The sequence below is a fragment of the Bombus impatiens genome, unplaced genomic scaffold, assembly GCF_000188095.3.
Source record: "Bombus impatiens unplaced genomic scaffold, BIMP_2.2 scf_0135, whole genome shotgun sequence".
NCBI lineage: Eukaryota > Metazoa > Arthropoda > Insecta > Hymenoptera > Apidae > Bombus > Bombus impatiens.
Genome location: NT_176554.1, coordinates 2693292 through 2707277, shown reverse-complemented (window position 1 = coordinate 2707277; position 13986 = coordinate 2693292). Strand labels below are relative to the sequence as shown.

At 38.9% G+C, this 13986-nt stretch overlaps 3 protein-coding genes across 16 annotated transcripts in view; 2 read left to right on the top strand and 1 right to left on the bottom strand.

The window, feature by feature from the left end:
* LOC100744883 (glutamate-gated chloride channel) overlaps positions 1-13986 on the bottom strand; it is an 88117-nt gene that overhangs the window by 72126 nt on the left and 2005 nt on the right. The window lies entirely within an intron of this gene.
* On the top strand, positions 3730-5456 carry LOC100745085 (trypsin Blo t 3). The gene is made up of 2 exons (XM_003486891.4): positions 3730-3912; positions 4458-5456. The coding sequence occupies exons 1-2, from the start codon at positions 3867-3869 to the stop codon at positions 5204-5206; spliced, it is 795 nt and encodes a 264-aa protein (XP_003486939.1). The 5' UTR covers positions 3730-3866; the 3' UTR covers positions 5207-5456.
* Positions 7948-9415, top strand: LOC105680315 (trypsin-1-like). Its single transcript, XM_012381602.3, has 2 exons — positions 7948-8075; positions 8560-9415. The coding sequence occupies exons 1-2, from the start codon at positions 8030-8032 to the stop codon at positions 9306-9308; spliced, it is 795 nt and encodes a 264-aa protein (XP_012237025.1). The 5' UTR covers positions 7948-8029; the 3' UTR covers positions 9309-9415.

The window sequence follows — 13986 nt, the reverse complement described above, 5'->3', positions numbered from 1 at the left end:
ATGACCTATTTCTTGGAATAGAACCAATCGTCTTCGTGTCTACCCAAATATTTAGAATTTTAAGATGAGTTCCGCATATCTCGCGTAAACGCGATGCAGTTGTTCGTGCGTCTTCTTCCCAGGGAAAAATGATAGTTCTCTTCGTACATAGCAAACTATATTTCTTAACGCGCCAATGAAAGATTTCAAAACAAAACCTTCCGAGACGTAAGTATGGAAAAATGAGATACAGTAAAAGTTCGTTTATCCCAGCACCGAACGAGCCAATTTTTGTTTACTGTCGGTTATATGAACTCGTACCTGAGCCTTTATTATCCGAACTACGCTCCTGAGTACTTTTAGTTATTCAGTTTTAACGCGTACCCAGAAGTCGTTGTGTTTTGTCCAAGCTGATATATAATTTAACACAGTTTCCGTGAGAAATGTTGCTCAACATCGGTTATCCAAACGTCAACTTCTATTATCGAGACTCGTAGCAGCGGTTGCTTGGGGTTGCTAGGGGTCATCGGTTACCCGGAACATTTTACCGGACGAACCAACTTGTACCGTATTTTATGTTCAGTGTAACTTTTTTCGCAGTAGATTTCGTTATGTTACTCACGTCTGATTTGCTAAAGGACCAGTTCCTTCGCTTTTCTATAGTTATCTGATAGATACGGTTTATTGGGATGATCTAGCAGAGTCTCGTTTACAGGAAGAACCTGGCTTGCTTCTCTTTCGCTATGGACGATGCTCGATATGTTGAGTAAAACGCACGTTTTCACAGAGATTCGAGTTTGGTATTGCCAAAAGAGTTCAGTACAGGACAAGCCAGTCTACAAGTTCGACAAACCTCCTTCGCGAAATTGCCAGTGCACACAGCGATATGGCGCAATTAATTTCTTAATTAATGGGGAACGAACGCAGGATAATTGAAGATATTGGGCATTCGAGGTAAAGGAAACAACGAAGTTTTGTTTTGATTTGAACCGTAGAAGGCACGAAGAAGGTAAAGAACACAGTAGGATTATTCCTCGGCGTAATACGTAAGAGGATATTTATTATTTATATAGCTGTTGCGGAGTTTCATCCTCTTAGCTGGCCAAGCAACGTTGTTACTCGTAAAAAATGTAAAAATGTCAGCGAGCTTACTGCGAAAGCGAGAGAGAGAAAGGGAGAGAAAGAGAGAGAGAAAAAGTATTTTCGAGTATCGTCATCAAGAGAAAATACTCGTTCCATTTCCCTCCTCGGGACATAGATTACATAGAAGAGCGCTGGGTGTCGAGCAAGGTAAGGAAGAAAATTCCTAGAAAAATTCGTCAAATGCCAATTCGAAATTCCATCGCAATAGAATACGCTCTAAGATGCGGTCGTTTTGTAGAAATTGAAATTTTTCTGGCAACGAGTAGAGAAATGAAGGCCAAACAGAAATTTGTATCGTTCTTTATAAATACCATAACGAATGCTTCGTTCTTACAATTCTGAAGCAAAATTAAATACAGCAGCCGAAATCCTATCAACATTTATTTCTCTGGAGTAAGAAACATAAACTGTGAGTGAAACAGGGATTTCTTTCAACACCTTTTACGAGCTCTCTTTAACGTTCTGTGCATCCGCAAACTTCAAAGTTGAATTATACAGGAGAAATTGCAAAATACACAGCATTCAATTTTCACAAGAACCAAAGCACCGTGTCTGCGCCACGAGGCAATGCGCCACAATTTATTGCTCTCGCTCGCATCAATCGAATTTCTTCTTTTCCTAACAACGACAAAATCGTGCTGCAGCCGCGTCGTCAAACGCGCTGTTATAAAATATAAACTGAACGTCCTCTTCGTAAGCGACAGAACTGTACGACGATAGATCGTTGCCAGTGCCTTATAGCGCAGACACGGTACTTTGCTTAAGTAATACAAGTCGAATAAACAATAATTTAACGATAAGTAAATACCAAGTCGATGCTAAAATATTTATCGATCCATACTACATTACCACATTATTTTATCCGTATAACTTTATTTAGAAAACCAAGTTACACGCACTTATCGTCAAGAGTATAGGGACTTAAGGAAGCCAGGAATTAGGCGATACTGTGGTGACGTTACAGAAAGTGATTTAAAGCAAAAAGAATAACTTTGACGGCGATTGACTGTCTATAGCAGTTAGTGCTACTTTAAGCTATTCGGCTTAGGAAACCCTGGCGATTTCACGCATCGTTCATCATCGCTCGACAACACGCGACACTCACCACCGCGGTTAAAACTTCGATATTTTCCACTTTGTACAACCTTCGAATCACGTATGTATGTCGCGCGTCAACGTGTACACTATCGAATCGTTACCGTTCTATTTTCCGATCGTGTACATGTACATGCAGCCGTTCAACATTCAGAATACGTACGCTAGGAAGATGAAATATTAAACCGGCTTGATTTCAGTCCAACGAATATCGTGCGATATATTATATTACAGACGCCTCGAAAGAGCTACTCCTTCTCTACATGTTCCAATTCCTCGCTATCGATTGAACTATATCGACCCCCTCCATATTCATCAACACTGTGCAATGCTTACGTAGAAGGGAGAGCTTCGAAGCTCGTGTAAAAAGAACGGACGCGTTTTATCTTTTTAAGAGCATCAGGACTGTCTTCAGTTCGATCGAACTAATATCGTTATCGAAATTTTACAAGCAACAAATCAGAGATTATCGTCGTTAATATATTTTTCTAGGAAAAAGACAATGGTAAATTTCGTAATGAATGGAATGAAATTTTACAAGAAAATGTTACAAATTAGGAATCGTGCGATTATCGTGGTGTGATCGTAAGAAAAATTAGGAAACGTATAATATAAGAAACGCCGCATTAGTAATTTACTGATATAATTAATTCGTAAATGATCGTTGTTGATGATGTTGATAAAAGTAACACGGTAAGCACCAAGTAGCAGGTAGCAAGTCATTAAACCGCAATTATCTACTACTATCGTTGAGATTTTCCTGGCGAACGTGCACTTTGCTTTAGTTTTATCAATGTAGGTCAGTAACGAGGGATAAAGGATTGACGCGCAGGGACGAGTTGCAAAATTTCACGCGTCAATGAAATCTGTCACAACCTGGAAACGGCTTAAACCTTTCTCGGGGTCCTTATCAACCAGATCGTAGTTTTCTATCTTTTCTAGTTGAAAAGACTTTTTCGAGTTTGAGGTAGAATTCTTATCGACTCGACGTTTCGTTAGAACTTTACGCCGAGGATTTGCAATTATCGTGCGAAATTGGAGGACACGCGACAAAGTTGACTAGAAACATCGGAACGTAAAAATAATTGTGAAAAATTACGGTTATCTGAATCAAAATAAATACACGATGATAATTTTTTTTCCCCTACTTGAACGAACATCTGGTGAGATACAATTAATCGATAAAGAAAAGTAATAAGCGAAATACTTCGAAATGGTAAGATGATCAGATTTGATCGGCAGATTTCGACAGATTGAAAATTAATCGAGAAACGAAGGGAGGAACTCGAATTGAAACGGAAAGATCGTGATGACGTTTCGAACTCGCCTAGTGACACGTGCGTAATAATCGAGCCTCAGCATCGATTGATCGATAGCTCTCTCGAAAACTAGATTAAAAGCCATCGATAATAGTTTAACTGCGTGTCTCTTGACCTCCTCTGCAGCGCAGAAACCTATTAATATCGAACGAAAAAGTGATTCCAGATAAGCTCATCGGACGATTCAAGAAAAAGATTTCAGATTAGTTTCGAGAGTGTGCGATAGTCTATTTTAAAAGCCACTGATTTTCACTATAAAAACCCGACGGATATCGATTCTGTATCGCACATCAAGCTCTGTCGTCGACCAAAGTGCAAGTAACTCTCAGGATGCACAGACTCACCGTGCTTCTCGCTTTCGTTGCCCTAGTGGCCGGTAAGTTAACACGTACACGCTGGTGTTAGAACATGTAACTGTTACATTTACTGTAATAAAATACCAAGGAATTTTACTTTATTTAATCTTTTACCTCGTAAGTCAACTAAAAACAATCGACTATTTTCCGACTCTTGCGCAATAATTTGCGAACTGATAATATCGGTAAATCGACGAGCGACAAGATGTATATTTTCATGAGTTCGATTAAATGATGTAACGAGTGCTATAATTTGGACGTTTATATATCTCTACGTATTATGCACGCTGTATGAATTTCTGTACTTTCAAATTTACGCGATCGAAGATTAATCCACAAAGACTTCTGCCACGAGCTTCGAAACTTGACTATCTAATTAAATATAATTCTGCCGCGTTACAATTACAGCGCCTTACAGCTTACAGATATTCACAAAAATTGCGCGATAAGATTTTCTACTTCTCTTCTCAATAGGGATCACATTTGTCACGAGCTCTTCCATCGACGAAGATCAACTACACAACTCGTTATAGTCTTACCAAAGCTCCCTGCCTCTGTGTTTCAGGGAACCCGATAACAAACCAGACGGTGCACCACTTCGTGCAACGAATGGACGGTCGTATCGTAGGTGGCGAGGAAACGACCATCGAGGCAGCGCCGTACCAAGTGAGCTTGCAACACAATGGTCGCCACTTCTGCGGAGGTAGCATAATCGCTAAGAACTGGGTGGTAACCGCTGGACATTGCACCGATTTCCCAGCCAGCGGCTACCTCATACGTTCCGGCTCGACCAACGTCAATTCCGGTGGTTCGGTGCACCGAGTTCAGCAAGTGATCAGACACGAAAACTATGGCAGCGATCGTCACGGTATCCCATCGAACGATGTCGCCCTGCTTCGCGTGGTGGACTCTGACGCGTTCCAATTCAACAACGCCAGGAAACCTATATCTCTGTATCAAGGAAATCCCGATTCTCTTGTTAACAAATACGGACTGATCACCGGTTGGGGTACCACCGAATCCGGTCAGCTTCCGGTGCGTCTCCGCAAGGTATCGGTTCCTCTAATCTCGAGACCGGCGTGCAACACAGCGTACAAGGAGGTCGGAGGAATTCCTCAGTGGGAAATTTGCGCTGGAGTTGCGAAGGGAGGCAAAGACTCTTGCCAAGGTGACTCTGGTGGTCCCTTTGTTGTCAATGGCAAACTCGTGGGAATCGTCTCTTGGGGTATGGGCTGCGGAACTGCTAAGTATCCAGGCGTTTACACCGACGTTTCCCACTATGGCTCGTGGATCAAGCAACACGCTCGTATCTAACTCGCGAACAACCCTTTCCTGAATTTAAAAAAGTACTCGACGAATCAGTGCACAGGTTGTGTCGATAACGATTCTAGTCGCGGTATACCGTAGATACGGTATACATGTACGTGCAAATTTAAGGACAAATGATACGTGAAAAACTTTCTTTCTCTTTATTTACCTTTTTCAAGATTTGTTATTAAAAAGTTTGTTAAATTTTCTAATAATATCCGTCAGCCATGTAAATAGCGACTGTACAGAAAATAAATGTTGTTTTATTATCATAACCTTGCTTCCTTTTATTCGTGCTGAACAATGTAGCAGGTATAATGACCGGTGAAAATACTTGAACATTCAGAATAGAAGAGCTGATAAATATTAGGTTGTTCGAAAAGTGTCTTTCTTCTACAGACCCGTCTTTTACAACGATGCATCTTTATACAGACACGAAACCTAATCTGTCGAACGTTGTGATCTTTATTTTGATAGAACAAAATGGATCACACGTAATTCGATAAAATAATATAAAACGGAAAATGTGCATCCATTATTTCCTTATAAAACGAAAGAAACTATTCGGACCACCTAATATATCAGGTGTGTTGACCTACGAAATTTCTTAAAATTGTATCAACTGTATTGAAATACCAACTATCGTGGTGGTTATATTGATAAAATGTTAGATCAATCTGAAAATCTATATGGAAATCTCATAAATTTGTTTTCGACAAACATAATGCGTGTAAATGAGACTTTCTTTCTTTCGACATGTAGAAACAGTCAAATCAAATTAATAGAGTTATGCCGACTAGGATATTAGCCAACTAACCGACCAGGGTTCTGGCCGACTAACCGACCAGGCTTTTGGCCGACCAACCGACTAGGCTTTTGGCCGACTAGCCGACTAACCGATTAATCTGCTTCTAAGAAGCTGACTAGTCGGCCGACTACTCGTCTCTGCTTATCGAACAAGAAAAAAATGATTGTTTAATATTGCTAATCCAAAGAGAAATTTTTTTATCATTGTTTGTTATATTTATTTTATTACGTGTTGTTTTTTCGTTTGAAAGTCTTGAAGATTTTTATTATGATAAAATTAAGAAATAGCGGTGCCTACTCCCTAATTATTATTTTATAATAATTAAGTTGTATATAATCCTCAATTGGTTAACTTATTTAGCTTATTTCAATAAAAACAAATAATTATTTTTTATTTCTTAACGTAACAATTATGTTACATACCTATAAATAAGTATACTACGTTACTATATATTAAAAAATATTCAAATTAGACTAATGACAGTAAAGAGAGAACATTGTATTTTTATTTCTACGCTGTATCAAGCTATGAGTAAATAAAAATCTAAGGCCCATCAATCTTGTCGGCTAGTCATCGCCTAGAAAAGTCGACTTAATCGATTAGTCGGCCACTAGTCGTTACATCTTACAAATTAGAATATACACAGTCAATCCAGACGATCTACGATAAGATTGCTACTTGAGCCTTTAGAATCTTCATCGTATTATGCGTAAAGTCATATCGGGATTAAGTATCAATGTAACTATCGCGATTTTAGTACCGCTCACGCGACAAAACCGATAATTTATATAGCGATTTCCATTTAGAGATTAAGCATAACGTACGTGCATAGATTGTATCTACGACAGAAAGTATTAATTTCGATTAATTTGATCTTTATTTATTTTATTGGTCATTACGTGAAAATTTGCATAAATCTAAAATATCGTTAAGGAATGATTAAAACATTTAAATATTACTATCTCGTTCGAAACGTTCCGCGTAAGGATCATAAACGAAGAATGCGATAAATAGTTTTAAAACGTAATTTTACTTGCTGGTAAAATTAAATCTGTATTTTTATATCGTAGCGAACTTTTCAAAACTGTCGATTATCGTAATATTAAACATACCTTTGGTCATTTACAAAGGATTCATTTACTTTTAAACTGACGTATCCTTATGAAACGTATAACATAAAAGCATATTTTTTCTTTTCTGTATTAGTAATTAATTACAAGCGACATCGAAATAAAAAAAAAATCAGCAAAAATCCAATTATCACCTTTATGCCGTATGTTCTTTGTATTCGATATCATAACGATAATCTCGTGCTGATATAATAAAATTAGATTTTCTTCTTGCCTGTATCTGCTGCGTCTTACTCTGTCGCTATTGCGAACAACGCTGTCTATAAACGACTAAACGCAGATTTAGATTTTGAACGGACTTGGAACTTTTTTTATCAAATTAATCTCAAAATTTTTATCGGGATTTAGATTAGAGTTCTATAAATACCAAGATATATTTGTTAATAAACTACAGACGTTTATGCTATCATTTTTATATTATAAATTTAAAATACTTGTTACATAGCGGATAGGACAGGCGTCAAATTTAAATAAATAAAATAAATAAATTTTAATAAATTTACCACTTTCTTTGTTATGCTAATAAAGATGTAAAAAATACACGTCCACGGCCCATAATAATTTACAAGGAATATGAATACATCAGCGTATGCATGCGTTATTATACCTTTTTAATGAAAAAGCATAAATTAAACGTAAACAGGTAAAACGAAAGCAAAAAATTAAGAAGAAAGCTTACCGTCAAAACGATAAATTTTGATTGATACGGCTGATTTTGTACGAAATCCGCGTAAAGTACGGTGGCTTTACGAATTCTGGTTCTAACTCTTATCGATGCCACCAATAATACCCTTTGTTCGATATATTTATTGTTTGTGATTCATTTTCATATAAATACACCACAAATTTTGTAGAAAGGCAGACAAACATTACAACTCCTTGGCAAGCAAGATGTTCACACAACTGAGTTTACTCGCCTTGTTGGCTGCCGCGACAGGTAAGTTCTTTATTCTCAACCATACCCATTCACTTTTCGCTACTCAAATTCATCTAAAGAAATTGTAACTTAAGATATTCAATAACTCGTTATTTACCGAAATGTTCGATTGACTTTGCGATGCTTGACTCGATCACTTTCTGTTGCTAACGTTTATGCGCAAAATTGCAACTGAAAATATTTGGTAAAGTCTCCCAAGCCTTTGATAAAGATATTGGAAATCTACAAAGTCAACGCTTCTTATAATACCCGGACGCTTTTCTACTTAATTCGGCTATTTATAAAATCCCACGCTATTCGTTAAACGTATTTAAAATCCACTGCTTCAACCGTGCTCGTAAAAATATAAGTACCACGTGTATATAAATATCCGCAATCTACCTACCGTTTCTTTAATCGCGTTCATAAAAGCGTGAACCTGCATAAATCATTTTAATCGTTTCCCGTATGCTTTAAACCGAAGATAAAATTATTATTCCACCAGCGACCCCGCCGCTGCAAAGACCGATCTTGAACTCCCTATTTCCAACCGGACAAATCATCGGTGGAACGAACGCAAAGATCGAGGATGTACCACACCAAGTGTCCCTTCAAAGTTCCGGCATCGGCTTCTGCGGTGGTAGCATCATTTCGGACAAATGGGTGATAACAGCTGCTCACTGCATGTCTTATCCACCCGAATGGATCACCGTGAAAGCCGGAACGACGATAAAATCCATTGGCGGAAGCTCACACAAGGTAGCTGAAGTAATCGTCCATGAGAACTATACGACGAATTGGTACGGAGTACCAATGAACGACGTGGCCGTGCTACGAGTTTCGAGTCCCTTCGTGTTGGACAAAACGCGTAATCCTATCAAGATCTTCAAACAAGACGAAGAATCCGCCGTGGGAATCACCGCGACAATCACCGGATGGGGTGCGACGAGAGAAGGCGGTAGCACTACCGAGATCCTTAAAACTGTCGATGTACCTATCGTATCGAAGAGCTCCTGTAACGAAGCCTACGAATCATACGGAGGATTGCCCGAGGGACAAATCTGCGCGGCGATACCAGAAGGAGGAAAGGACGCTTGCCAAGGGGACTCTGGCGGCCCCATGACTATTGGTGGACGTTTGGCTGGCCTAGTGTCCTGGGGTTACGGCTGCGCCAGACCTGGCTACCCTGGTGTTCACACAGAGGTTGCTGCCTTCAGCGATTGGGTCGTCTCCAAGACTGGAATTAAAACGTAAAGTTTCCCGAAACTGGATCTTCCTCTTTTATCTCTAATAAAAGTTACGCGTAAATAACGCACTTGTATGGCACGATAAATTCAATAAAATTTGATTTCTCTCACGAGTATAGAGCGCTAGGATCTGCTGAATCCTATTCTGACCTATTACAAGTCTTCTTCGCATATTTCTTCCTCTTCTTTCCTTTTAGAAAAATCGTGTACCCTCGTGACGTTAATAAAAAAACCGCTAAGCTATTCCAAAATATGGATCTAGTCGACATATCGGAGTTAATATACGGTGAACAACTTGGCATCTATAAGCGTTGTCGTTCAAGGGATTCGTTAATTCGTTGATCTTCAACTCGTTTGATCGTCGAGCTACAGGTAAGAGAGAATTTATCTGCAGAGAGATTAGAAGTTGATAGGCCACGAATTATTCGAAAACTCGAAGAATCGAAGAATCGAAATTGCTAGGTATTTTCTCGCAACGTTTAATAATCACTATTACCTTGCTATTATCGTCGCACTTATGGATCATCGAAGCACGTGGATATAGATCTGTCATTTGCATCGATGTGTTACAAATAAATAATAGATAATGTTGCTAATGGAACAATAGTCGACAGTGGCTTGTTTGGTCCGCGCTCGAGTGATTGCATAAAAGAACGGTAAATGATGCTTCCAATTGCTAATTCATCGTTAATTCGTACACAGTGCTCACATACTGTTACTACAAATCGAGCAACGTCATCGGATGCTTATGAACATATTGAACTTGGTGCTGTTACTAGTTATATCTCGGTACGCGTAACAAAGCAACCTTTTCGAGCGAACAATTCTCGCGCGCTTCCTACAAATCCGGTTAAAGTCAAAATTAATTCTCCTTTGGTAGAGCCAACAGAGTTTCTGATTCAATCTCGGCTAATGCTCTAACCTTATTCCACTTCGAGACGGAAACTAAGGTAAAGTGCGACTTTCATTAACAAATTGCATCGTATCGTTGAAACAACATGGAAACGCGACTTCTATGGAATTCCAGGTTGTGCACCGTCGCGACTGGGCGAAAAACCATTAATAAGATTTCGGGAACGTTGGCCAAATAACCCGAAATGTCGTCCTCGACGACAAAAAGCTCGACGTTATCGGTGGATTAACGACGAGGTTGTACAACAGTGCATCGGTATCACGCAATTAACAGTTGATTTACGTTATCGCGTCAAACGATCGCACTTTGCCAAAGTCCCTTCGATTCTGCCAGCGACCCTGTCGCATCGATACGATTTATTACGTTTTATCTTTAATTCGTACACCTCGCGCGTTCGATATGGCATTGAAACAAAGGCGCAGATGAAAAACACGATGAATCGCGTTTCGTTTATGAAAGAGCGAATTTTTTAATTCCATATGTCGTCGAATAATTCCAGCTCAAAGCTACCTTTTCGATCGAGTTTGGAATGAAATGCGTTATTAATTTAACGTTACGCTTAAAAACGATAACTCGTACCGTGTACCAACTGTTTGTTAGTCGTATGTTCGCAGTAAACCACTTTTATACACATTTTCAGATTAGTCCCAAATTCTATCAGTATGATTACAGTAGTCCTGACTCGTTGCTAATAAAATATCGAAATGTTTTGTTTTATACGAGCCGCTGATCCGGCTGGAATTAGTTAACTCCGCGGAAGGTAAAATTTTGAAAAAGTGCTGTCGACTATTTTGCTCTACGAGCAATTCGTATAACGCAAACAGTAAAATATTTGTAAAATATTGTAAAATATCGATTGTACAATATTTCTGTGGTATATATTCAAATAGCTTCGTGAGCCATTGTACTTGCAATATTTTCAGTTTAAGTGTCGCAAAGGGCCTCCGTACATGATATTTTGTCGAGTTTATCGAGGGAGAGAATCCTTTTGTGCAAGATGCGTATTCTTCGCGGCTAAAGGGCTACCGCAGGGAAAATCCAACGTTCAAGGTAAACGTATCGTTTCCTCGCAGGTTAATCGCGACTGACCTCGATCGTATCGTCCTCGTTTGCCAGGTTCGATCGTTAATTCCGCGTTGGCCAAGCAAACGTTCTAAAAATAATTTATCGACTGGGTCCTTGTTCGTGCGTTTGGCTGTTTGCGTTCTTGTCTTCTTTCTCTCGTTCGTCGAACTTTGAACGATCGATCATCCGGATATGCGATAACTGGCAGGTTGACGGATAACGAAATATGCATAGTCAGACAGGTAAGTTGGAACGGTTTGGTCTGGCGAACGGCGGAAACAAAGCGAATTGAGAGATTAAAATATCGAACGGAAGATTGGAAGGTTCGCGGATCTTGACAATTTTCTCGATTCCTGATCCGATTAGCGACTTCATTGAAGGGAGATAGAATTTAGATAGGATTTGCAAAGTTTCATTCTTACTGGCGAAATTCCACTGTGTATCGCTGTGCATACAAAGCGATGAAACGACGCACATGGATGCATATGGACGCACGGTCTGAGGGTGTCGAGTTACCACAAATGCAAATGCACTTACGGTACAATAATACACTGTGCTTTATGACTATAAAACTACCCTAAAATTCTCGGTTCTTGTAGAAGAGAGAATCGAGAAAGAGAGGGAGGTTACTGCATTGGTAAACTGTGAAACTAATGTGAAAATGTAATAGGTAGAAATTACGAGATATTTACTGCAAACATATATCTAAGAAAAAGTTAGTATACAGCATGAATAGCCGCCTTAAGTGCGTAATATGTAAGCGTTAAAGATAATGCCACTGAACATTGATGACTATAATACTTAAAATACTTTTATCACCTCTGTACTTAATTAGAATCCTGTTCTTCGATCATAAAATGATATTAAAATTAGAAAATTATTTTGTAACTTTCACCAAGACGAGATTTATATAATGAACATGTACAATAATCGAATTAATATTTATCTTATAGTTAACATTTCGTCGACTTTCCTTCTTCACAAACAACTGTCTGCAACCTATTGGGTATGAGAAGCCTCAAGTTTTTAAAGAAATCTAGTTCTATATTTCCCCCACCAGTTTTTCTTCCAATATTTTTTTCAAACGTTCTTTTCACTTCTACATTTAGCGTTACAAGTGTCTGCACGTAGCGTACAACTCTACATCCTCCAACATATTTGATAATATAGAAAATATTTCTACTATTGTCACAAAGAAACGTCTAATGAAGATGACGATCAAAATCTACTCTGTGGCAATATTTTAGGCCTTACATGGTTCTTTTATGGGAAAATTCAATTATCCCATTGACCGTTAAGCATGATAATTTAGCACGTACCCATACACTTTTAATCGATATTTATAGAAGCTACTCAATATTTATAGGTCGACCGACTTGATATTTATAAAGCCGATAGAAGAGCGTGACATTAAAAAAGGGAAAATAGGGGAAGAAAGAAAACAGAAAAGGAGAGAAGAGAGAAAAAAAGGGGGAAACAGTCGCGGAATAACATTTTATGCCGCGAAAATTTGTTCCGTTCGAGAGTTCGGAAAAATATACCGACACCTTTTAACGTTCCTAGCGATGATTATCTTTGATTTACTCTTGTTCCCGGCAGAATCGGAGAAAACAGTAGGGAACAGCAGGTGAAACGTAGTTTGGCCACTCGGAGAGCGCGTGAACTTTTGACCTCGACTCTAGGAACCCGTGCCAACCCCAATCGGACTAGCCTGCTCGAAATATTCCTGTCAACCCTTTAATCGTAGTTGCTATCTTAATTTTATTCATACTACATCGTAACCGAATTATTCGCGAAAATAAAAATATCTCGCGTCGAAAGGTTACCAGAGAATAATAAAGAAGCCCCATTGAAAATCGAACGGAACTGGATTTGCTGGTGAAACGAAGAAATGCAACGATCTAAATGGCTTTCCGTTTCTAGAAATTGGTTCGTTTTCTCGTATTATCAACAATGCAAAGGCAATCCCCGTTCATAAGGTCATAACATACGTAAGACACCGATAAAGTCGACGAAGCTGTATATGCATAAATGAATATGCATGCAGGCGGGAACATCGACGACTCACTCGAAAGCTTCATCTTTGAAAACGTAATTAACCGCATACGTGCTTAATACCGAAGGAAGCGAGGCCTGTGTGGTTCGAGCGTCCTCGGGCATCCTCGAGCGTCCTCGAGTGTCCTCGAGCGCAGCTCGATCGCATGTTTTATAAAACTGCAAATATAAAGCGTGTCCGTCGATCTTCGATACACATACGCTTGTACTGTTCGCTCTTTTTCGCAGCTTGTTAACTTGTATCTTACGTATCGTTTTCAACGAGACACGCAGAGCTTTCCTAGAGCTCTTAGGAAAAATCTACGCTTGAAATAAACCCAACGTACTAAACGTTTCGCAAATAGTACGGATTGCGGATTTTTTTGCATTCGCGAGAAAGTGACAGATATAGCTGTGCGTAGGATGTACGTAATTTGCAAAATTATATAAGATATACGGTGTAGAAGTCAAAAGAAAAGAAAAATTATAAAGTGAAATTACATCCAAGCGAAATGGAAATATATTAACTTTCCGCTGGCATTCTAAAGTGTCGTTGAAAAATTTTAATGTTGATTTGTAGGTTATGATTACAAAGCGCTATCTGACTGAAGATTAGCGAGATATTATTTCATGCGTTGTTTTAGAGCAAAATTATCACGATCTTTGTAAACGT

Excerpts from the sequence above, each read along its gene's own strand:
- LOC100745085 (XM_003486891.4), top strand. The coding sequence starts at position 3,867 with ATGCACAGACTCACCGTGCTTCTCGCTTTCGTTGCCCTAGTGGCCG. Across the intron at positions 3,913-4,457 it reads TTTCGTTGCCCTAGTGGCCG|GGAACCCGATAACAAACCAG; the intron begins GTAAGTTAACAC and ends TCTGTGTTTCAG.
- LOC105680315 (XM_012381602.3), top strand. The coding sequence starts at position 8,030 with ATGTTCACACAACTGAGTTTACTCGCCTTGTTGGCTGCCGCGACAG. Across the intron at positions 8,076-8,559 it reads CTTGTTGGCTGCCGCGACAG|CGACCCCGCCGCTGCAAAGA; the intron begins GTAAGTTCTTTA and ends TTATTCCACCAG.